Raw genomic sequence first — 23,800 nt, forward strand, 5'->3', positions numbered from 1 at the left:
ACTCATTGGTGGCTTTTCACCCCAGCCTGTGCCTTCCAGCACCTTTCTCCTCCTCAGTCAATGGCTTTTTCATTTTCCCAGTTGTTGTGGATAGAGATGTTCCTTCACCGTCAATTTTTTCTTCTTCTCTTCTTGCCTTCTTCTTCCCAGTATTCTGGGCTTCTCTCCCACGTTGCTCGTTGGTTCTGCACCATCTGCCCTAGAACCCCCAGACCTCCGTTTGCCCCTTTCTCCCTGCTGCCCTAGTGTCTTCTTCCTGCTGAGCTCCCATGTGGTCTGTCCTGCTGCTCAATTCTGCTCTCACCCCATGTCATAGCTCTGTCTTTCTGTGATTGAGTCTTTCTCTGCTTGGCTGCAGAGACCATTCATTTACTCTTCAGAAAATCCAATGATTAGATGGGGAAGAGATGATTCATGCAGGGACACTTATATTGTACTGCTTCCTGTTCTCAGGGAATGAAAAATATTAACCATCCCACTCTCTCTGGTGTATTGTATAAACAGCATCCATGATATCATTGAGTTCCACAGTCTTTCCCACCGACTGTTACCACCAGCCATGCTCATGGGGCTTTCCTGGTGGCTCAGACAGTGAAGAATGTGCCTGCAATGTGGGAGACCCAGTTTCAATCCCTGGGTTGGGAAGATCTCCTGGAGAAGGGAGTGGCTACCTACTCCGGTATTCTTACCTGGGGAATTTCATGGACAGAGGATCCTAGCAGGCTACAGTCCATGGGGTCCCAAAGAGTCAGACACAGCTGAGCCACTTTCATTTTCATGCTTATGGATCTCAGGTTCAGGAATCCCCATAGCTGTCATTAGCCGCAGGGGAGAAACTAACCCATGGAGTGGTCTGCATCACAGCGGATCTGTCAATTTATCTCTAGAGTTGTTTTTATTGAAGTATAGTTGAAGTACAGTATGATGTTCGTTTCAGCTGTACAGCATAGTGATTCAGTATTTTTGTGGATGATACTCCGTTACAGGTTATGGGATAATGGCTGGAATTCCCTGTGCTATACAGTAGATCTTTCTTGCTTATCTCTTTTATACATACTAGTTTGTATTTGTTAGCCTCACACCCTTAATTTGTCCCTCTCCTTTTCTTTTCCCCTTTGGTAATCACATGTTTTCTTTATCCATGAGTCTGATTCTGTTTTGCATATACATTCATTTGTATTATTTTTTAAATTCCATGTATAAGTGATACCATACATTTTGATTTCCTCAAATTGGAGAGTTGATTCATTAAATATGCCTATAAAAAGAGTTGAGTCGAACTTTATAGGCATACTGCATTTCATAGCACCTTGTTTTACTGTGCTTTTCTTTACATGTTTTTCTTTTTTTTTTTATAAAACAAAAGTTTGTGGCAACACTGAGTCAAACAAGTCTATCGCTGTCACCATTTTTCCAACAGTGTTTGCTCACTTCATATCTCTGTTTTCCATGTTGGTAATCCTAACAGTATTTCAAACTTTTTCATTATTATATTTGTGATGTGACTATTATAATTGTTTGGGGGAACTTTGAACTGCACCCATACATGAGACAGGGAACTTAATTGATATGTGTGTTCTGACTACTCTACTGACCAGCCATCTCTCTCCCTCTCCTCTGACCTCTTCTATTCCCTGAAACACAGCAATATTGAAATTAGGCCAGTAAATAACCCTACAGTGGCCTCCAAGTGGTCAAATAAATGGAAGAGTCTCACGACTCTCACTTTAAGTCCAAAGCTAGGAATGATTTATTTCATTAGTGATAAAGGCCAAAACAGACCAAAAGCTAGGCCTTTTGTGCCAAACAGTCAAGTTACAAATGCAGAGGAAAAGTTCTCGAAGGAAATTAGAAGTACTGTAGAGAAATCCTTTGTGAAAGGAAAGGTCAGTCAATACAGCAAAATTCACTGTCGTTTTAAGCAGTGGCCACAGCCAAACTAATCTTCAACTCTACTACCCTCATCAGTCAGCATTCATCAACAAAATGACCTTCCACCAGCAAAACAATCACAACTTGCTAACAGCTCAGAGAATGGTTAGCATTTTTTAGCAATAGAATATTTTCTGATAGAGTATATGTATTTTCTTTCCAGACATAATGGTGTTGTACACTTAATAGACCACATTATTGTGTAAACATGACTTTTATATGCACGAGGAAACCAGAAAAATCCATGTGATTCACTCCATTTCAGTATCTCACTTTACTGTGGTGGTCTGAAACCATATCTGCAACATCGCCAAAGGATGCCTGCGTATATGGCTTTGTAAGACCGCAGTATTGTAGATGGAAAGCCATCAGATATTCTGAATAAGTCAGTCTAGCCAGTGACCAGACTAGAGTCAATTAATTTCGTTTAGAGCAGATTGTCAGTGAATACTGTTGAGTTAAGAAGTATATCTTGATATTTCTCAAGTAAGAAATATTTTCATGTTTTCATGGAAAGAATTCATGCAGAAGGTTAGCAGAGGTCAGAATGACTGTACAGTTGGAACAGACCAAATGGCTGCTGCATGAGAGTGTGTGTACACCCTGCCCCTGGATACCAGAGCTTCTGTTTAAAAGTGTTCTCCATAGCCAAGTGACCAGAATTGCTTGATATTAGGAAGCTAGTGGTCACTGAGGCTTGCTGAGAAGCAGATCGAGGCTCCCACCCCAGGCCTGGGCCTGGTCAACCTGTTATCCTCTCTGCCTGTGGCCACCTTGTTGCATCTTCAGTTCAGTTCAGGGCTTCCATTCTCAGAGGGAGCTGTGGTGCTTACTTCCTGTAGATCTTATCTAATGAAAGATAAGAAAGGAGTGTGAGCTTGCCACTCCTGAAGGTTTGTTATTCATGCCTTTCTAGGATTCTAATAGCTACTCACTGTGAAGTGCCTTATTTTGGTTGCCAAAATGACAGTGAGCTGGGTAAGTCTGTGTTGGCTCCTCAGGTGCAGAGAAGTGCCTCCCTTTTGCACCCAAGGCCTGCATTGATAGAGACTGGACTGGGCTGGGTGTCAGGGGTAAGTTTGGCCAAGGAATAGAATAGGTAATTGAAATAACCTAGAAGCCATCAACTTGGAAAGTGCATCTAGTGGTTGGATTTAAAATGGCAAAAGAAGGCTTTTGTGAAATAATTCAAACCTAGCCTAAGCACCTATCTATTTTTAAAGCCATTGAACTGGGTAAGAAGTAAAATATCCCAGGCTTTTGTTTGAATGAAAGAACAACTAAATCATCTTTTTCTCTACGTTGAGACCCCTGAAGAGTGTGAAGCCGCCTGGCAGACTGAGTGTTTGAAATATCTCACTCTGGCCTCATTAGTGATGGCTGTGTGTTGGCCTGGCATTGATGTCCGCTCAGGATTATAGTTCTTCTATGAATTATGCAGGGCAGACAGCATAGCTCTCTTGTTGTGGGGAAATGGAAGCAGAGTGGCCAGTTGCTGTCTCCTGGGGATGGGTCTGGGTCTACAAGCCAAGTCTTCTGGTACAGACCTGGTGCAGTTTGGCTGTGAGAAGCACCCCCAGAGGGCAGAGGTGCTCCTTCTCTGTGCCCAGGAGCTGCTGGGGAGGGAGCCCTGTGGTTGAGGGTACTGACAGGTGTCTACAGGAGACATCAGTGGGTGGTCTGCCTCTCAGCTAAAGGACATTCACCTGGGAAACTCCTCTCTCCCTTGGGAAAACCCAACAGCTTCCCCGGTCCCTCAGACGGTAGAGAATCTGCCTGTAATACAGGAGATGCAGGTTCGATCCCTGGGTCGGGAAGATCCTCTGGAGGAGAACGTGGCTACGCACTCCAGTATTCTTGCCATGAACAGAGGAGCCTGGTGGGCTATATACTCCATGGGGTTGCAAAGAGTTGGACATGACTGACTAAAACTTGGATAAACCCCAAGTAGGGAGCAGCCTGAGGAAGGAGCCTTGGTGAACGCCTGTAGTTCCCTCCTTCTGGGAGGCTCTCCTTGCCACGCTGTGGTAACTCCAAGACTGTGTGCTGCTGTCTTATTCTAAATTTTTTTAATTCGTAGTTCTGTCCAAAGCTTTCTCTTTAATTGCCATTTTATTCTTTTTAGATTTTTAAACCTGAAGTTGATTCAGGGTCTAACTTTTTTTTGGCCAGTTATCACGAAAGTCACAGTTTGTCCCTTTGTGTTTTCCAGACACTCTAAGTGAGAGTCCTCAAATCTCCTGGGAAAATGGTGGCTCTGTCCTTAAAGATTTGTGTCCGCCACTGCAATGTGGTGAAGACCATGCAGTTTGAGCCATCCACGGCTGTGTACGATGCATGTCGAGTCATTCGAGAAAGGGTGCCCGAGGCGCAAACTGGCCAAGGTAGGTCATTGGTTATTTGCTGGCTGCTTGAAGTGTGTTTGTATGTTTTGCCCTTGGTAGCTAAGGAAACAGAGGCTCTGCATATGTGCACAGGTCAGCTAGCGTATATGTTTCGAATGTAATTCTTATCCTGGACCTTACTTGCCTCGTATGTAAAACTTGTAATGACATCATTGTGGTTCTGCCAGTGAACTGGCATCATCATGATGTCCCTTTCATACTTCAGCAACGTGTTCCGCAGTTTACAAATCACTTTTTGGTATAAAGGCCTGTAGAGTACAGATGAAGTTGCTCTAACAGTTACTGCTTTTGTGTATCCTGAGCCCTGTTTCACTGTTTCTACTGCCAGCAGCCTGAAGAAGACTGGAACTCCCATCAGGACCCAGGGCAAGCATCATATTTCAAGTACTTTGCAGGGGCTTCTAATCTTTATCTCAAACCTTAAAAAAAAAAAATCGTGATACATGTTTTGTTTAATGTTTGGTTAAACCACTGACCACAGTTAATCTGAGTTTAAACAAGTCAGTCATACAAGTTTATTTTCCATTTCCCTTTGTCTTCTCTCTACATTTCCTTCCTTTATTTAGTGTTTGACTGATGCATAAGAAATTGAGGTTACTCCTGAATTCATAAGCCTTTAGTGTGAAAATGGAGTAAAACTTTCCTTAAAAATTGGAATCATGAAAATCAAACATTCAAAGACAGTTATTGCTAGGCATGGGTCTTCTTGAAAAGTTCTGTTACTCACAAAACCACAAATCTTTTCATCCAAAAGCAATGTCTATATTATTCAAAACACTGTTATTTCTAGATTAACCCTCCTACCCGCCCCCCCAAAAAAATAAAGTTTGCCCAGGTTCCCAAGTTCTGGTTATCCAATCATATCTGATGCTTTTACTTTTCTGTTACTGTTTATCCTCAGACTTTTTTAAACTTTGTTTGAGTTGGATTGCTATAAAGCTCTGGTGAAGATACAAACCTTTATAGATCTTGCAGTTGTTTTTCTAAGAAACAACAGGAGCTCTGGCCCTCATCTGGGTCTCTGAGGTTTCCTTGAATCACATTTAGGAAGAGACAAATCTTGAGACAGGAAATGTTACTGCTTTCCTCCTGCCTCCACCATCTTGTACTTCCTGGGTTCAGTTCAGTTCAGTTCAGTTCAGTTCAGTCACTCAGTCGTGTCCAACTCTTTGCAACCCCATGAATCGCAGCACGTCAGGCCTCCCTGTCCATCACCAACTCCTAGAGTTCACTCAGACGCACGTCCATCGAGTCAGTGATGCCATCCAGCCATCTCATCCTCTGTCGTCCCCTTCTCCTCCTGCCCTCAATCCCTCCCAGCATCAGAGTCTTTTCCAATGAGTCAACTCTTCGCGTGAGGTGGCCAAAGTACTGGAGCTTCAGCTTCAGCATCATTCCTTCCAAAGGAATCCCAGGGCTGATCTCCTTCAGAATGGACTGGTTGGATCTCCTTGCAGTCCAAGGGACTCTCAAGAGTCTTCTCCAACACCACAGTTCAAAAGCATCAATTCTTCGGTGCTCAGCCTTCTTCACAGTCCAACTCCCACATCCATACATGACCACAGGAAAAATCATAGCCTTGACTAGATGGACCTTAGTCGGCAAAGTAATGTCTCTGCTTTTGAGACAGGAAATGATACCACTTTCCTCCTGCCTCCACCATCTTGTACTTCCTGGGTTAAATTAAGGGATTTCTGTGAAGAACACAAGGTTTAACTCTCCAACTTTACTCATAATTTGATGGTATGGGGAGCAGAGACTTCACCTCATGGGAACTCTATCTTTTATTTTGTAATGCCATGTGGGGGTGATGGAAGGATTATGCCAAGTATAAAGTCTCCATCAGCCCCTCTTTACCTGAGTGGCCTTGGACTTGAGTGATTATTTCCATAGTCTCTCATAAGTTCTTGGCCTGACTTTTAAAGCACATGGTAGGAAACAAAAGCCCAGTTCAGTAACAAGAAATTTAGACTGCTTTTTTTCTGGCATTTCCCTAAATTTTAGACATACCTACTGCCCACTGGTTTTAAGAAATCTGAACCTCATATGTGGGTGCTGGTTTTGCAGCTCAGCTCTTATTCTTCTCAATCTGTTTTAGTCCAGAGGCTGCTCATGTTTGGAGAATGAAGTATTTCTCTGATGAAGGAGACTGCCTCCCCCAGCCCCACCCCCCATCCTGCCAAGTCAGCAGATTTAAGGGCCTGGAAGTCAGTGATGGGTTCATCATCACTTTCCCTTTTATTTTTCCTTCTATTTTTCCTCCAGCTTCGGACTATGGGCTATTTCTCTCGGATGAAGACCCCAGGAAAGGAATTTGGCTGGAAGCAGGCAGAACACTGGATTACTACATGTTGAGAAATGGGGTATGCTGTTGATCTTTCTTTGATTTTTCATCACTTTCTTCCTAGGCCTTCCATGGAAGGCAACATGATTATGCTTCAAAGAAAAGGAGAGATTGGAAAATCTATTTTGATTTCAGAGCATTGTTTAATAGTTTTGATGTAATGTATTTTGTAAAGTCTGTCCAGGTTAGTGATAGGAAATATCAACAGTCCAAATTCTTGAAACTTCACAGAGTAATTAAAGCAGCATGAGGCTATGATTTTAAGCTATTTCAACATTTGTTGGACTTTGGTAGTTATGAAATAGAGCATTTTCCTCTAAGTATGTAGGAAGATCCCTGGTGACTGGTGATAGAAAGTAAGGATCCAGAGGGAACAAAAAAGTTGTTCATTCTATCTATCAAGCTGTCAATCTATCTATCAATCGTAAAGATTGTCAGAGGTTAAATCATAACCAGTGTTTTTGGTTTTATAAAAAGTTCATATTAGCTGTGTTTAATCACTATCAGTAATATTAACAACAAAAATGGTTGTGTTGTGGAAGTAGGAAGAAATAATGAGTAAAAAGTAATGAGTAACAGGAAACCACATTCATTATCATATAATAACATATAATGGAAGATGCCCTGAAAAAATGTACGTTTGTAACTGAATCACTTTGCTGTATACCTGAAACAAATACAATGTGTAAATCAACTATACTTCAATTTTTTTTTAACGTGTTATATTCTGTTCAACTTAACTTCTGAGATATGCTGGGTTTTGATGTACAGAATAGACATATCAGATTAGTCAAACTTCTGAGATATACTGGATTTTGATGTGCAGAATAGAAGTATCAGATTAGTCAATATTCCATAAATGAGAGTGAAGTATGAGGTGCCAGTTAATTTTCCTTCCATAGTTCTATTTTTAAGAAGTGTAGTAAAGAGGTCTCTTATTTAGACATAACTCTCAAACTTATTACCTTTTTGGTTTTGTCATTATAGTGAAAACCACTTTTACGGTGATATACCATTACATGAAGAATTATGGGGGCGTTATTTATGTCTTTTATGACATATGTATACAAATCGCTTATTACTGTGTAAGAGACCATTGGAGAAGCAAAATCTTTTCAAAAAACAAGTAGGCATTTTCCTTTGCTAATTCTCATTACAACAGATCATTCTCAGCCTTTCAGAAGGACATAGGCTACTTTGACTTTATAGAGGTTAGTTTTCAGTAACTGTGAGCTATAAGTAGTACTTCTGGGGGTGCAATTTTACTATCAGATTTTAAAGAAATCTTTATGTAAGCAGTTTAGCATTGGAGATTCTGTATTAGTGGCAAAAATCTTGTGAAAAATTAGGAGGGAATCAGAGGGAGCTAGGGAAAATTCTTTTATTAAAGAGAAGTGCCCAAGTTTATTAACTAATTTCCCAGGCAACATGAAATATTTGCATGATTTTGCTCTAGGATATTTTGGAATATAAAAAGAAACAGAGACCTCAGAAAATTCGGATGCTCGATGGATCCGTGAAAACGGTGATGGTGGACGACTCCAAGACGGTTGGGGAACTCCTGGTTACTATCTGCAGCAGGATAGGTGAGCGTTCACATGCCAAGCTTCTGGATTTTGCTTTGTTTTTAATAACATGCCTCTCCTTTTTTCACCCACTTTGGGTGTCTAGGCAATTTTAAACATATCATAACACATTGACTTTGGCGCAATCCCAAGAGAGTGTGTTCCTTTTCCTGATTTGCAAACCGGCTAACTGGTATTGTAAACACTTAAGCGTCTCTCTGAGTCACAAGTGAGAGCTTTTATTTCCCTTTCAAAATAAAATGAATTCTCCAGTTGAAAATAATGTTTCTGAAATCATATGGTTCAGACACCCACCCATGACTGGGAGATTCTGTCTAAGCATCACTGACTCCCATTACCTCCTAAAGACTCATGGGGACAGCCTATACAATCATATTAGACATTGCCCGCACTCCCCCCCCCCCACCCCCCGCCCCGACCTTGCTTCTGTTCGTCTCCTCAAAGAACAAGTCTGTCTCCTTTCTATTGGGTTGGCCAAAATGTTCGTTTGGTTTTTGGTAACGTCTTACAGATGTTGCACTATATGAACCGGCTTGAGTATGTGAAGAAAGTGGCCTTTCCTGTCTTATTTTTCTCATCATGAAAATGAAGCCCAGGTCCTTCAGACACTGCTTGTTTGACATTGTGTTACCTTCCTCTGTTCTATTTCTTTGTTCTTATTACTCAAAAATTACTCAGGAGACTTTAGCATGACGTTGGAATGTGACTTAACTAGTGGAGGACCCTCCTTTGTGGCCAGTTACTTGATGCGTGCTCCCTGGAGTGACCCTGACCTTCCACCTTGGCAAGGCTTCTTTCTGTCCTTCATTCTCAGGGACTCCTTGGAGTATTACAGGCCCCAGGACGAAAGGGACTGATAGCAATGTAGTCACTAATCTAATTGATAAACTCATTGATAATTTTAGGAATTACAAACTATGAAGAATACTCTTTAATCCAAGAAACAATTGAAGAAAAGAAAGAAGAAGGGACGGGTACGCTAAAAAAAGACAGGACACTGTTAAGAGATGAGAGGAAGATGGAGAAGCTGAAGGCCAAGCTTCACACGGATGACGACTGTGAGTGTCCAGGGAGGAAGTGTGATGTGGGCACGTGGGCTGCCCGGCCTCTCTCCTCTCCCATAATTTGTATGGTCCAGAACAGGGGTCTTTATTCCTTTGTTTTATTTCATTTATGAATATTTGGGTCTATGTCACTAAAAGAAAAAGACCCTTAAGGGGGAAAAAAGTGATAATAGCATTTCACACCTAAAAGGTAATCTTTTAATGTTAAATATATTCATGTTTACAGTTTCTCTGTTGCCTTCTAAAAAAAGCTTTTTTGTTAGTAGTTTGAACTAGGGTCCAAATAAGCTTGGATGAAAGGCTGTTTAACTCTTTTAGTCCCAAGGCTTTCTTTCCATCTCTCTCTCTCTCTCTCTCTTTTTTTTTTTGCCTTGTAATTATTGAGGGGAAAAACCTGGATTGTTACTTGTATAAAATTTTCTACATTCTGCATATTGTTAGATGCCTGCAGTGTCATCTAACATGTTCATATGTCCCTTTTAATTCCTGAGTTCTGGAGGCTTGATCAGATATGTGTATCTGTGTTTAAGAATAGTGACTCCTGTGTGGTACGTCCATTGGGAAGCTGAATTTGATTGTTTCCTTTTTTGTGACGTTAACAGCCTTGGATGACTATTGCCTCGATCCATTATTTCCTTAGGGGTTACAAAATAGTAATATAATTCCACCACAGGAAAATCCTTTTTTATGGCTACAGAGTTAATATACAGAAAAACAAGTATGTGTATACCATGTGTCCCCAGAGCCTGTGTTTTGTGCACTGGCTGACATCTCCCCAACACACCTTCCCAGAAGGATCATACTTTATGCACTTTTCACTCAGACCTTCCCAACTTCTTACTTTCTTTCATTGCTCTTTCTCTTGCTGTTGCATTGAGAAGATGTCATCCTTGTCCTTATGTTCGTTGGACTTCAGTGGGACTTTCATTTCCTCTGACCCTTTCTCCAGTCTCTCTCTCTCTTTTTTTTTTTTTTCTTTTTGCCTCATTCAATTTCCAGTTGCATGCTTCTTTGCAGGTGAGACCTTGGTAGACAAATCCTGAGGATTATACTGTGCATGTTGCTCTCTGGGCTAGTGTGGGAGAGGAGGTCCATTCGATACATTCCCGGTGCTAAAGTCAAAGCTTGTTAATAAATACTTGCTCTCAGTATGTGTGTGTGTGTTAAGCCTGGGGAAGAGTGTAGGAATGAGAGCTGTGGGAAGCGTAGAGGAACGATCCATCCCCATGCATCTAGGTATCAGGCCAGTATTTTCTAAATGAGTGAGATTACTGGTGGGCCATGTGCAGGGTTCTGCCCTCCCCTACCCCTCAGTGTCCTCTCCTCTCCTGGTCCCATTACTTCCAGTTTCCTCCTCTTTTCTGCCTAAGGTCAAGGGTAGTAACTCACTATGCTCAGAGTTTATAAATTATTTCACCTGATCAGAGTAAAGACCAGTCTTGACTTAAAAGAAAATGCAGACTTGATTGTCTTGGCTTAAAGCACTGTTTTCCTTGTTTCTTCCTCCACTCAAGGAATCGGCATGTTATAAATTCATTGTAGGGTTTTACTAACTTAGGAATAGCCATGAACTTCTCTGTCATTTGCTTTTTCATATGTCATGCAGTATGCCTCCAATTACTTTGCCAAGTTAAAGAGCTCAGATTTAATCTAAGGAGCAGCTATAACTGGATACGAGCATATTAAAAATCCACATCTGCATCATGCTGCTGTTTTGGTTAATCCCCTTGAACTAAGAGGAAAAGTAGACACAGTTCTTTCATATGTCATCTTGCGTTGCAGTAAATTGGCTGGATCACAGCCGAACATTCAGAGAACAAGGAGTAGATGAAAATGAAACACTGCTGCTTAGACGGAAGTTCTTTTACTCTGATCAGAATGTGGACTCAAGAGACCCCGTGCAGCTGAACTTGCTCTATGTTCAGGTACAGTATCGAATGCTCAGACCCTGAGGTTGGTGAGCTTTCCAGAACTCCGGCTGTGGCTGGTGGAGGGCAGCAACTGGGCTCTGGTTCTTGCCCTGTCTGTGACGTTCTCTCTTCAATCATGTTGAGTGATGGTGCAGGTTGACGTCCACTGTGAGCTGCCAGCCATCCTGAGAGGGGCTTTGGTTGGCTTCCCAGCGGGGGTCCTGGTGCCACTGCAGTCTCTCTCTGTCTCCTGGCTTTGCGGGAAATTGCTGGCTCACCATTCACATGTACTACTGCTTTCTTACCTCACATCTAGAAAACAAGGGTGGATATTCGTCAGAAAATCAGTATTTCTCATTAACTGAAAGATATTCTCTCAATAACATTTTAAATTTTTACCATTAACCAACTGTTTAAACTCAGATGAATCATTTGATTCACCTGAGTTGCAGTTACCCAGTACGTAAGATGTGGGCTTTGAGTAGACAGTCCTGAAGACTTCTGTTGGCTCAAGGAAAACATCTTCCTTCCTCTCTTACTTCTTCCATTCTTCCCTGTGTTCCTTCCCTTTCCTCTCCTTTTACTTATCAACCTGTTGGCTCATAGAAATAATGTGGGAGGGGGAGGGTCAGCAAAATGCAGCCATGGTGTTGCCTGTATTTATAAATGTTAAAGTTTTATTGGAACCACATCTCATATCGCACATTGGTAAATACTCTTCTTGATCACATAATTGTCTACGTATTGTCAGTGGCAGCATTCTTATTCTGACGGCAGAGTTCAGTAGAGACAGAGACCCATGGCCCAGAAGATGTAATTTGTTTACTCTCTGGAATTTTACAGGAAAACTTTGCTGGCCCCCAAGTTAGTGGATGGAGGAAGGGCTTGGAGAAATGAGGCTGGTAGGCCAGAAGGGAGAGAGAGATCCAGACAATAAGAAAATGCTTGTTGGTTTAAGGCTCAGGGCCATAGGTCAGAGTGTACATCTGAAAGTGTTCTGGGGGTCATTTAGCTAGAGAAAGGAAAGACAATAAATAGCAACACAAGTGAGGGGTCAGGAAACAGGAGAAAGATTTCAAGTGCAGTGCCTTCCTGATTCCTGGGCTGTGTATTTGCTTATCATTTCACCCAGATGTCTGCAGTACTGAGTGCTTGTCTGTTCTGTTTATCTTGGGGTGAGGATTGGGTTGATTTTACTTCTAGGTAATTCTTCTATTAACTTTATCACTTAGGGTCATAAAAATCTATTGCATTTCTGTCCCCTATGAATCTGGTCATTATACAAGGATTTCCCTTTGCCCCTTTATTTTTCACAATCACTTCTACCTCCCTAGATTGCACTCAAGCTTTAGTTTTAATATACTGGGCATTGCTGATTCCCTCCATCCATAGGCAATTTGAGCATGGACTTGTTTTCCCTTAGCATTAATTCTGCGGCGCTGCAGTCGCTCACAGCGTCCTGAATGAATGCCTCACTCTGGGTTGGCTGGCACGCTTCCCCTCATTTCCCCAGCGAGGGTAGGCTTGGGTGCCAGGAGCATGGCACTAGAGAAATTGTGTTGGTCCCCCCAAGCTCCTGATGCTTCTTGCTTCCTCTTGTGTTGCAGGCTCGGGATGATATCCTGAATGGCTCCCACCCTGTCTCCTTCGAGAAAGCATGTGAGTTTGGTGGATTTCAAGCCCAGATTCAATTCGGACCTCATGTGGAGCATAAACACAAGCCTGGATTCTTAGAGTAAATGACCATTTGGTTTTCTTTTTTCTCTTGTTTTCACTATTTATTTTTGAGCTTGTTATGCAACATACACACTAGTTTCGGTCAGTTGTGAGACTGATATCTTTTACTTGATTCAATATATGATGACATTTGTGGGCCTTGGAGAAAGCAAGGGGCCTAGAAATTCAGTGTTGGGATGACTATGAAGATGGCTTGTTCCACTTTTGGGCAGGGTGTGTTTTCCTCTGGACCACAGGGTCTGCAGTACCCCTCCAAGCTGTTGTCTAAGGCAGTGGTCCCCAACCTTTTGGCACCTGGGGCCAATTTCATGGAAGATAATTTTCCCAGGAACAAAGTAGTGGGGGATGGCTTCAGGATGATTCAAACACTTTACATTTATTGTGTGCTTTATTTCTATTATATTACATTGTGATGTATGAGAATTTGGTATGAGAATCAGCCACTGCTGATCTGACAGGAGACGGAGCTCAGACGGTAATGGCAGCCATAGGGAGCAGCTATCACTGCTCACTTCTTGCTATGTAGCCCAGTTCCTAACAGGCCATGGACCCAGTACCAGAGGTTGGGGACCCCTGATCCAGGTTATCTCTAGAACTGAGATACTCAGTTTTCCCATCTTCTGAAATCTCTGCTCTTTACAATATTACTTCTTCATATGGGGCAGCATTTTGTCATGTTGCGTTTCTTTTAAAGACTCCAGTATTAGAACAACAGAGTATAAAAGAGAGAGTTTCACATCACTTAGTATAATATTGTCACTGCTCTGAAAAGGTGTGATGTATATATTTTTAAATACTGGCTCTACACTTCCCACACATCTGGTCTTTGGTTTGCTTTTATGAAATGATGGGGGTGATTTTTCTGGCTCAACACTTATGGGTTCAAGAGAAAGCTAACCCTCCAGATTCATCACGGCCCCACTGAACATGGGCCTTAGGACTGGGTTTCCTAGAGATGTCCAGCAGACAAGCCTCACCATGTGTAGGCAGCTGTTTGTCAGAGCTCATCTTCCCCTCTGGTTTGGCCTGGGCTTCTCCGAGGATTTTGTCTCTTTCTTTCTCTGATAATATTTCTTTCCTTTATCTGGTTCCCCCCACTTTTTTTTTTCTCTCTTCCACTTCCTCTTAGATCCGATGAAATATTTGGCTGAGCCAAAAATATCACAACAGGATGTCTTAACCTGGTCAAAATCATCCTCTCACCTAGAGTGAGCTTTTGTAGAGGCTTTGCAAGTGGGGACCTGACAGGAATGCCGACTGGGGTGGGTAGGCATCATCTTTTCTATAGGATACACCAGTGTGAGGTGCATTAAGTAGGTCATTCATCATATTGTATCTGAGTGTATTGAAAGGAGACAATAACAACTGCGTATTTGGCCCCTAACCTCACTTTTGCTTTGGTGGAAAGTAACTGGGACCAGCACATGCCCTTCTCTCCGGGTGGCAGAGAATGCCTCGGCCATGTGCTGTTGGGTCTAAACTGAGCTGTTATTAAAAAAAGAAAAACTCTCCCCTTGGGTTGATGAATCCCAGGGAGCCCTTCCAAAGTGATGCTTTGTCCTACAGTATTCTGCATAGCGACCTTGAGTCTGAGACGCTCTAAGCAGGTCCTGTCATTGACTTTGTTCTGCATCCTCCAAATGAGTCATTTGGCCAAGGTCCTCAGGGCCACTTGTATCCAGTTGGTCTGACTTCCTTCCTGCAGGAGCCTTGGAAATCTGCCTTTCTCTGTGCTTATACCTCAGATGCCTTCCAGAAAACCACGTGCACACAAGCTTTTAGTTACTCTCACCCTCCCATATTCTGCCCTCACAGTTGGTCCCTCAGATACATTTGGTATCATAAACCTATGGATTATGGCCACGGAAACTGACTACACAAAGAATTAAGCCCCGGAGGGAGGAAATGTGTTTTGTTTCTTTGAGTGACTGATGAAGCATGGGAGAAAGTGAAGAGATTTATGAACCAAAAAGTTTTACATGTTTAGTTTTTAAGCTTTCATACCTGTGAGCCTGTGTGGCCCTGATCAGAAGGTGATCCAAATTCAGCCTTTTATTGGGTACCTCAAATGATGCTACCCTGGTCATTTTATTTATGCCTTTTCTCTGGGGCTTTTGGACAGATTATCCTCAGGGCCTACTTGTGAACTGAACAAGCAGTGTATTTTATGCTATGGACGCAGAAGAAGCAGCAGAGAGGGGAAGTGGCTTGTCCATGGTTACACAGACTTTTTCTGCAGGTAGCTTCTGACTCCTCACATTGGGATTTACATTTTGTTACAAACAGATGTCTACTTGGAGGGCAAAGTTGCCCCCTTCACTGGTCTCCCAGTGTGCAGCAAGGTTAGGAAAGTACTTTAAAATGTGATCACAGGATTCTTTGGTCTCTTTGCTCTGTTACAAGTTGTGCCTATTACATCCCAGTGAGTGTCATCACACCACCAACTGCTTGTGTGTGGATTACATGCAGTATCAGAGCACTGGTATTGCTCATACACTGTCTCCTGGGACTTATGGGCCATTGAATGTGGCACACCTACACTGTATTAAATAAAGATGTACTTTCCCTTAGTAATGTGAGGTCACCAAGGTTAAGCAACTGTGTTCAGCTTTCCTGTTTCTGAGATTATGGTATAAAGCTCAGGACTCTAGTGGTATATGTATCCTTACTCAGGTTCCAGATTAAAACAAGCTTATTGTGCCTCATAGAAATTATTTTTCTCATGAATTTGATTTACTCTTTAATTAGGCCAAGTTTAGTCTAGGTAATGAGGCATTTTTATTTAATGTAGATGTTTAATTGTGTATATTATTGCACACACATTACAGGTAAAAACTTGCCTGAGAATATTCATCTCCTTTTAAACAAAACAGCGAGGTCACAGTTCCCTAACTGCATGTTGGATAGTCTGAGACCTTTCAGGGTTAGGGTCCCTGTGCTGTCCCTGATGACAAACCATGTCTACTAGTCTTTGTTTTTCACCATCTTGCTGTCATATATACTGTTGGCTTTGAACAATTCACAGTTGAAAAAAAAAAATAGAAGATTGGCCTTGTCACACAGCCTGGTTGAAGCTAAAGCCAGGCAGAGGTTTTAGTCACACAGCTTTTGGGTAAGGTACATGGAGGTATGTTTAATGACTTTAATTCCTTTTTTTTTTTTTACTTTTAACTATAAAATTAATTTTCTTTCAATTTTTTGAAAATTTGTGTAGCACTTGTGCTCAAAGTCAGCATACTATGAACCTTTTTTTTTTAAAAAAAAAAGCTTTATTGAGGAATAATTGGGAATAATTGACAACTATGTATATTTTAAAGTATGCAACTTGATGATATGATGTCCATATACATATAGAATGATTACCAAGATCAAAATAACCAACGTATCCATTACCTCACATTGTGTGTGTGTCTCTATGTGTGTGTGTGTTGAGAATGCTTATTGACTCAGCAGCTTTCAAGTGCACTGTACCATGTTATTAACTCTAGTTGTAATGCTGTGTGCTAGATTCTTACTGTAAACTTCATACACTTTGGCCTGTGTTACCCGGCTTACCTCTCTCCCCAACCCTCGCGTCCACCGTTTCTGTCTTCTGCTTCTGTGAGAATGGCTTAAGAAAGAGCTCTGTGTGAGCGGTACCACACCATTTTGGCCACTCTCTGTCTGGCTTGTGTCACTCAGCATGCTGCCCTCTGAGTTCACCTGTGCTGCCACAAGTGGCAGGGTTTCCTTTTCTCTTACGGTGGAAAATATTTCAGTGTATATGTCTACCACACATGTTCTTTACCCATTCATCAATCAGGGGACATTTAAGTTGTCTCCCTATCTTGGCTATTCCAAATAATACTGCAATGAACATGGGTTGCAGACCCTGATTTCAATTTATTTGGATATACACCAATGAGTGAGATTGCTGGATCATACAGTAGTTACTATGGACCTTTTTATGAGTATTGGGTGTGTTTTTTTTCCACCTTTCTTAAGACCCCTTGATGATTTCTGTACTCAGTAGCACCTTACTAAAGGTGCTTATTGAGAAAAATGAAAATCAGAGACTAAACGATTCTCAGAGTTTTCAGGGATTTAAGAATTATTTAGTGTCCCCCCAGCTGCTTTATTGTTGGGAAAATGGGTGCAAGAGAAACAGGTAATTTCAGAGACACAAATTTAGTGGAATAATTTAACGTACCTTCCTCAGGAAGTGATAAGTAGAACAAGATCAAAATAATATAAAGAGAATGAGATAGAAATTTCAGAGAAAATCAACAGAACCTGAAGCTGCCTTTCTGAAAAATTAATAAAATGTATAAATCTCTGATAGATTTGGTCAAGTAAAACAAAAGAAAGAGGAAAAAATAATCATTAATAATGAATTATAGCAGCAGAACTTCAGATAAGGATTTTAAAAATCATAAGAAAATAAAATGGAAATTTGAAGCCAAAAATTGAAAATATAGACAAAAATGGATAATAAGAAAATCTGGATGGATCTATGATCTTGAAAGAAATAGTCTTCATAATATAAAATAAATGAATCAAAAAAAAAAAAAGTAGGCTCAGTTTGTTTCAGAGAACAGAAAGGAAAAAAAAAATTCCTCACCTTACCTTGAAGCTAGCAGATCAAGATAGCAAAACTGAATTGAATACAGACCAATAAAATTTTAAACTCAATATGGGTCCTACCTAAAATTCATAAAAAAATCAGTAAAGTCCAGCATTACTTCTGTTTATCTGTAACTGCAAGTTATAACTGGTTTCTCTAGGAATGCAAAATTCATTGTTGAGTAAATAATTTTTTCATGTCTTCTACCTGGTAAGCTCTAGACATTGAAGACAGCAGTGTAAAACAGTCAAACATTCCTTCCCTGATGGAACCTTTGTTCTAGTGTAGAGGGAGATAATAAGTAACAAAGAAGTTATGAAATAAGGAAGGAAAAAAGAAACAACTTCAGGATTAGAAAAATGAAACTGTCAGTTGTGAGTGATGGGCTTATCTACAGAGATAATTCACTCAATCTATGAAGAAATTTATCAGAACTGTTAAGAGAAAGCAGTCTCTGGAAGAAAGATCAGTATATTAAAGCAGCTTATCATCACCTAGATCCAGACAACCATGGTATTCATCTGCAGGGCTGAAAAGTAAATATATAGATATGTTTGTATGTGTGAAAATATATGGAAGACTCACAACTAATCCCAATTTCTTAGAAAGCTATAGTAATTTAAACACTCTATTATTAACATAGGGTGATGTGACAGTTTTGAAGGTTGACGAACTTGCCTTAATGAAAGTTAAAATAGTAGGCAAAAGACGTTTTCCAAATGGGGCTTTCCAGATGATTCAGTGGTGAAGAATCCTGCCAGGGCTGGAGATGTGCGTTCGATCTCCGGGTCAGGAAAATCCCTTAGAGAAGGAAATGGCATACTCTGGCCTGGGAAACCCTATGGACAGAGGAACCTGATTGGCTACAGTCCAGGGAGTCAGAGGAGTCAAATATGACAGTGACTGAGCACACTCACTAGGGAAGAAGATCAAGATAGTGCCCAGGCACTTGAGGGGAGAGGAAATTCAACTTACTTGTAAAGACAGGGAAAGATACTCAGCCTCGTAAGCAATCTAGAATGCAAAATCAATAAGGATATAGCTTTTTCATGCCTCTCAGATGGGCACACATTTTAATGTATGAAGACACCAGAGCACAGAGGAAATGATAGTTTAGAAGATGAATCTGTTGAATTTAAACATACAAAGAGAAACAGAAATGTATTGTTTATAGACACAAGGAGAGGGAGGAACGTAATAAACCATGCATGGAAATTACCTTCAGGAAAATGACTACCTATAGGGTGAGAAAGAAGGATGGTGTGGGACTTCAGCTAAATCTGTAATCTGTTCTTTAAAAACAGAGACGTCGCAATCATAAAGCGAATATGACAATATGGTAACGTGTATTTATCGTTGGTGATTGGTATATAAGTTGAGGTGTATACTTTGTATTTCATGTTCCCACAGTTAATGTCTTTCAAAAGGATAGTTGCTGCAGTCTGTGTGTGAGGTGATAAAAGCTTGTAATCACTGAGGCTGGATACATACCATGTAATAAGGAAAAAATTAAGAGACCTTGGAGGTCAGGCACAAAGGTTCCGTGACCCTGGATGCCTCGGGGAGGAATGGTCCAGTGGTTGGGTGCAGGCAGGCAGGGGGAACCTCCCTCATTCTTGGTTTCACCCTCATCCTGTTACCGTGTTCCTTAGGAGTGTTTCACTGAGAAAACACTGCAACCAGGGTGTGAGTCTCTGAGGAAGGCTTTAGAGCGGACCTTGAAATTTTCCCCCACAAACTCAAGATAATTCTACTGTCAACAAACAAAGCTTTTGACACAGTACGAAGTCTTAAGTCAGTTTTTCTCTTGGCATCTGTTCAAACACATATTCCTCCTTTGTAGTTGGTCTTCTGTGTGTGCTTTGTCAGAATAATTTGGCTGTGGATTCTGTTTTCAAACCCACAGTAAAGCAAGAGTTTCAGCTTTGTTTCTTCCCCGCTCTATCTTCCCTCCTCTTCCTCTCCACTGCCCATGCACTGGTTTCTCTAGTTGGCTTTTTAAAATTTTTTCAGAGATAATGCCATTTTATTTATTTATTTATTATTTTTATTTTTAACTGAAGGATAAGTGCTTTCCAATATTAGGTTGGTCCCTGCCATTCACCAGCATAAACCAACCATAGATATAGATAAGCCCCTCCCTCTTGAACCTGCCTCCCATCCCATCCCTCTAGGTAGTCACAGAGCCCAGTTTGAGCTCCCTGAGTCACACAGTAAATTCCCACTGGCTGTCTATTTTACCTATGGTAGTGTATATGTTTCCACACTACTCTATCCGTTTGCCCCTCCCTCTCCTTCCCCACCCCATGTGCTTAAGCCTGTTCTCTGTGTCTGCGTCTCCCCTGGTGCCCTGCAGATAGGTTCATCAGTAACATCTTTCTAGATTCCATATATATGCATTAGTATACAGTATTTGTTTTTCTCTTTCTGACTTACTTCACTCTGTTTAACAGGTTCTAGGTCCATCCACCTCATTAGCTCTGACTCAAATGTGGTCCTTTTTGTAGCTGAGTAATATTCCATTGTAAAAATGCACAGCTTCTTTATCCATTCATCTGTTGATGGACATTTAGGTTGCTTCCATGTCCTAGCTATTGTAGATAGTGCTGCAGTGAACACTGAGATACATGAGTCTTTTTCAATTATGGTTTTCTCAGGGTATATGCCCAGGAGTGCTGTTGTTCAGTTATATGGTCGTTTTATTTCTAGTTTGTTATAGGAATCTCCATACTATCTTACATAGTGGCTGTAATCAGTTTCCATTCCCACCAGCAGTGGAAGAGGGTTTTTTTGTCCCATGCTCCTCACTGCCGGGAGTGCTCCCATCAGTCTGGGGTGGTGATGAGCACTCAGTGTTGCCTTCACTGTTTCCTCCTAGCTTCAGCCTCCTAAGGTTGCTGTCTCCCTCCCTAACGACTTTCAGACTCCATAACTTTCAAACCAGGAACCTCTGCATGTATCTAACCCTAGGCTATCTTTGAACCTCTGTGGGGTTTCCCATCTTTACACTGAAGGGCACTGGGTTTGGTTCAGGAGCACAGAACTGCCATGTGACTGAGACAGGTCCTCAGCGCCTTGCCTGTGCCTTCCCCGTGTGATCTTCACTCTCTACTTTTTTGCCACTGTAACTATTTTCCAACTCAACCAGTGTTTTCTTCCACCTACTTCATCAGTTCAAATTAACCAGGACTTGACCAATATTCTTAAGTCACATTTTCATCTTTAAGTCTGGATTTAAACCCAAGATTAAATCCAGTGTATCCAACTCCATCATTTAAGCTTTCAGTCCGCTAGACCAGTGGTTCCTCCGCCTTGAGCGTGTGGCAGGCCCATCCAGAGGGCTTGTTAAAACACGCTGTTGGGTCTTACCTCAAAGCCTCTTATTCAGTGGGTTTGGCGCAAAGCCTAAAAACTTGGCGAGTGTTACATGATTTCAGGTGGTACCGATGCTGCTGGTCCTCAGACCACACTTTGAAACTTTGTGTGATACCAAATTGAAATGTTATTAGTCATTTGGTGATTCAGCATAAAGGTTGGGTTCAGGAAACCTGGGTGTTCTAGCATCCCTGAGTGACACTGTCTCTGCTGCACCTCTGTGCCATGCCTCCTGTCCTCTTTAGAGCTCCGCTGTGTGCTGGGAGACTTGTCGCTGCCCGTTTTGTTTTGTTTTTTTTTTAACTCTGGCTGCACTCTGTCTTCATTGCTGCACGTGCGCTTTCTCTAGTCGTAGAGAGCAGGGGCTACTCTTCGTTGCAGGGTGCCGTCTTCTCGTTGCAGTAGCTTCTCTTGTTGCAGAGCCCCGGCTCTAGGGCTCATGGGTAGTCTTGGCTGTGGGCTTAGTTTGCTCTGAGGCATGTGGGATCTTCCCAGACTAGGGACTGAACCTGTGTCCCCTGCATTGGCAGGTGGATTCTTATCCACTGAGCCACCAGGGAAGCCCTCTTCACTGCTTTATGTTCATACTGTTGCCCTCCTTCCCCAGGAATGAGAGGGCAGCCATTGTTTTCGTATGAGCAGCACCATTCCTAGGTGGGAATCTCAAATGCTTCCCAGGTGATAAGACCAGCTAAGAGAGAGGGGAGTTGCCTGTGGTAGTGCAATTTCTAGATGAGAGTTCTGGGACAGGTGAGAAGCGGTTAACATTTCCCAAACCATGGCTGCCTCCCATGTACTTGTGCACTTTTTTTGAGACCAGAGAACATCTTTAGAATGCCTCTTTTGGAATTACTTACAGAAGCAGCTTACATTTGCTATATGAAAGTGAAGTTTTAAGTGGGTGTCTGGATTTGAATCCAGACCCCTCTCCCCCAGATGTGTTTATTAAATTCCCCTTCCCTTATTCATTGCCTCTTGGCATTTCTAAAACATTGACTGCCACCACTGCGGTCATTGTTGCCATTATCTGATTGGGTGTTTCTGTTTCTTTGTCCCAAGGTTCTCAAATACCTATCATATGGTATGTCTTTTGACTGAAGGGTAACGTGGGGAGACCAGAGTGCTAAGTGGCTAAGAGCGTGGTCTCTGGAGCCCACAGATGAGGCTTAAGTTGTTGGCTATGATTGTGGGCAACTTCCTTAGAATCACTGAGCCTCCTGTTCCATGTATTAAAAAAACTGGAATGTTGAAATATTTTCTTCCAAGAATGTTGTTAGAGTTTAATCTATTTATGCATGTAAAACCCCTGAAACAGTATTTGCCTTTCAATAAATGGCAGCTGTTGGTAGTGGAAAACCCCCTATGGACATGGTTTAATGTTTCTTGGATCATCCCCCAAAATCATTTAAAGGACAGAATCTATGCTTCTACCTCTCTGAAACCCTGTATTTTAACTTTCAACGTAGGCATTTATTTCCCAGTCTTTTGATACAGGACCAACTTTTTCCTGGTGTGGGTCACCTGGATAGGGCTCTCCATTATCTTTGTTGGATATACCACGTCATCTCTAAGGGAATATAAAGACAATCAGGAAGCAATCTGAGGACAGACTATTTTTAAATTTCAATGTTTTTTTTTTTCCTGTTTAGTAGTTCACATGTCTTGTTTATAACTTTTTGTAAATATTTACTGTTAGGAAGCATTCAGTAAGCTCTCTTTTGTACTGTTCTAGGGACTATTTTAGCCCCAGGTTAGGGGCTACTTTGGTTTATTGCATAATTATGTGATACACAGCCAGCAGTGAGATTGAAGAATAAATGCAGATCAATACAAACGGGAGAAGACAACTGACTCAGGCAGAGCAAAAGTAGAGTTCATGAGAGACAAGTCTGTTGGCGGCAGATTTCAGCCTGCCGTGGATCTGAGAGCGTGAGAGGAACTCTGACTAGTCTGCTGTATTAGTAATCAGTGTTACTCTTGCACTCAGAAAAGATGATACATACGAGGCTGGCAGAGGGTTTGCAGGCTGCCCTTTTAAGGTGGGAATATTTCAGGAGGCAGTGGGTAGGACTTGGCTTGGCCAGTGCTTGCTTAATTAGGAGAAAATTTTCCAATCAGATTTGACCATCTGACCCATTTTCTCAGAGAAGGCCAACAGATTTCACATGTACGCTTAGGAACCTTCCATACTTGGGTCTGGTAATCAAAAAAAAACAACCGAGCTGGAACTGCTCCCCCATGGGCTGGCAGGCAGCAATGATGGCAGGCTGCCTGCTCTTTCTGGCTTCCTGCTGACACTGTGCATGCTGTTGATTTACTGGGGAAGAATACATCCCCCACACGTGCACGCATACACGCACACTCCCTCAATTCATATTTGAAAATACAGTAAGTGAAGTGTTGGTCTCTCAGTCATGTCCGACTCTTTTTGTGATCCCATGGACTGTAACCCACCAGGCTCGTCTGTCCATGGAATTCTCCAGGCAAGAATACTAGAGTGGGTAGCCTATCCCTCCTCTAGGGGATTGTCCCAGCCCAGGAATTGAACCCAGGTCTCCTGCATTGCAGGCAGATTCTTTACTATGTGAACCACCAAGGAAGCCTGCACTTTACAGTACACTACCCCGAAATTGACTCTTGCAACATCAGGGGTCACACCTCCAGTGCAAGCTTCTAGAAGTTGTTTTCTCTTCCTACCACAGAACGGAAGTGTTAGTTTGCAGAGTCTGAGTCGAGGGCAGCTTGTTGCCACACAGAACTTTCTCACCATAAATGACCAACATGCCGCCATCTGATGTTCTAGTAACAGTCATTCTTGTGAGAGGGTTGGCATGGGCCCCTTTG

At 41.9% G+C, this 23,800-nt stretch overlaps 1 protein-coding gene across 1 annotated transcript in view; it reads left to right on the forward strand.

Moving 5' to 3' along the window:
• The first annotated feature begins 4,180 nt into the window (after positions 1-4,180).
• TLN2 (talin 2) overlaps positions 4,181-23,800 on the forward strand; it is a 208,630-nt gene continuing 189,010 nt past the window's right edge. The window contains exons 1-6 of the mRNA XM_068964068.1: positions 4,181-4,316; positions 6,603-6,700; positions 8,138-8,267; positions 9,173-9,325; positions 11,114-11,256; positions 12,849-12,976. Of these exons, the coding sequence (XP_068820169.1) occupies positions 4,181-4,316; positions 6,603-6,700; positions 8,138-8,267; positions 9,173-9,325; positions 11,114-11,256; positions 12,849-12,976 (788 nt within the window). The remainder of the gene's footprint in view (positions 4,317-6,602; positions 6,701-8,137; positions 8,268-9,172; positions 9,326-11,113; positions 11,257-12,848; positions 12,977-23,800) is intronic.

Source organism: Capricornis sumatraensis, chromosome 2 (assembly GCF_032405125.1).
Source record: "Capricornis sumatraensis isolate serow.1 chromosome 2, serow.2, whole genome shotgun sequence".
NCBI classification, from domain to species: Eukaryota; Metazoa; Chordata; class Mammalia; order Artiodactyla; family Bovidae; genus Capricornis; species Capricornis sumatraensis.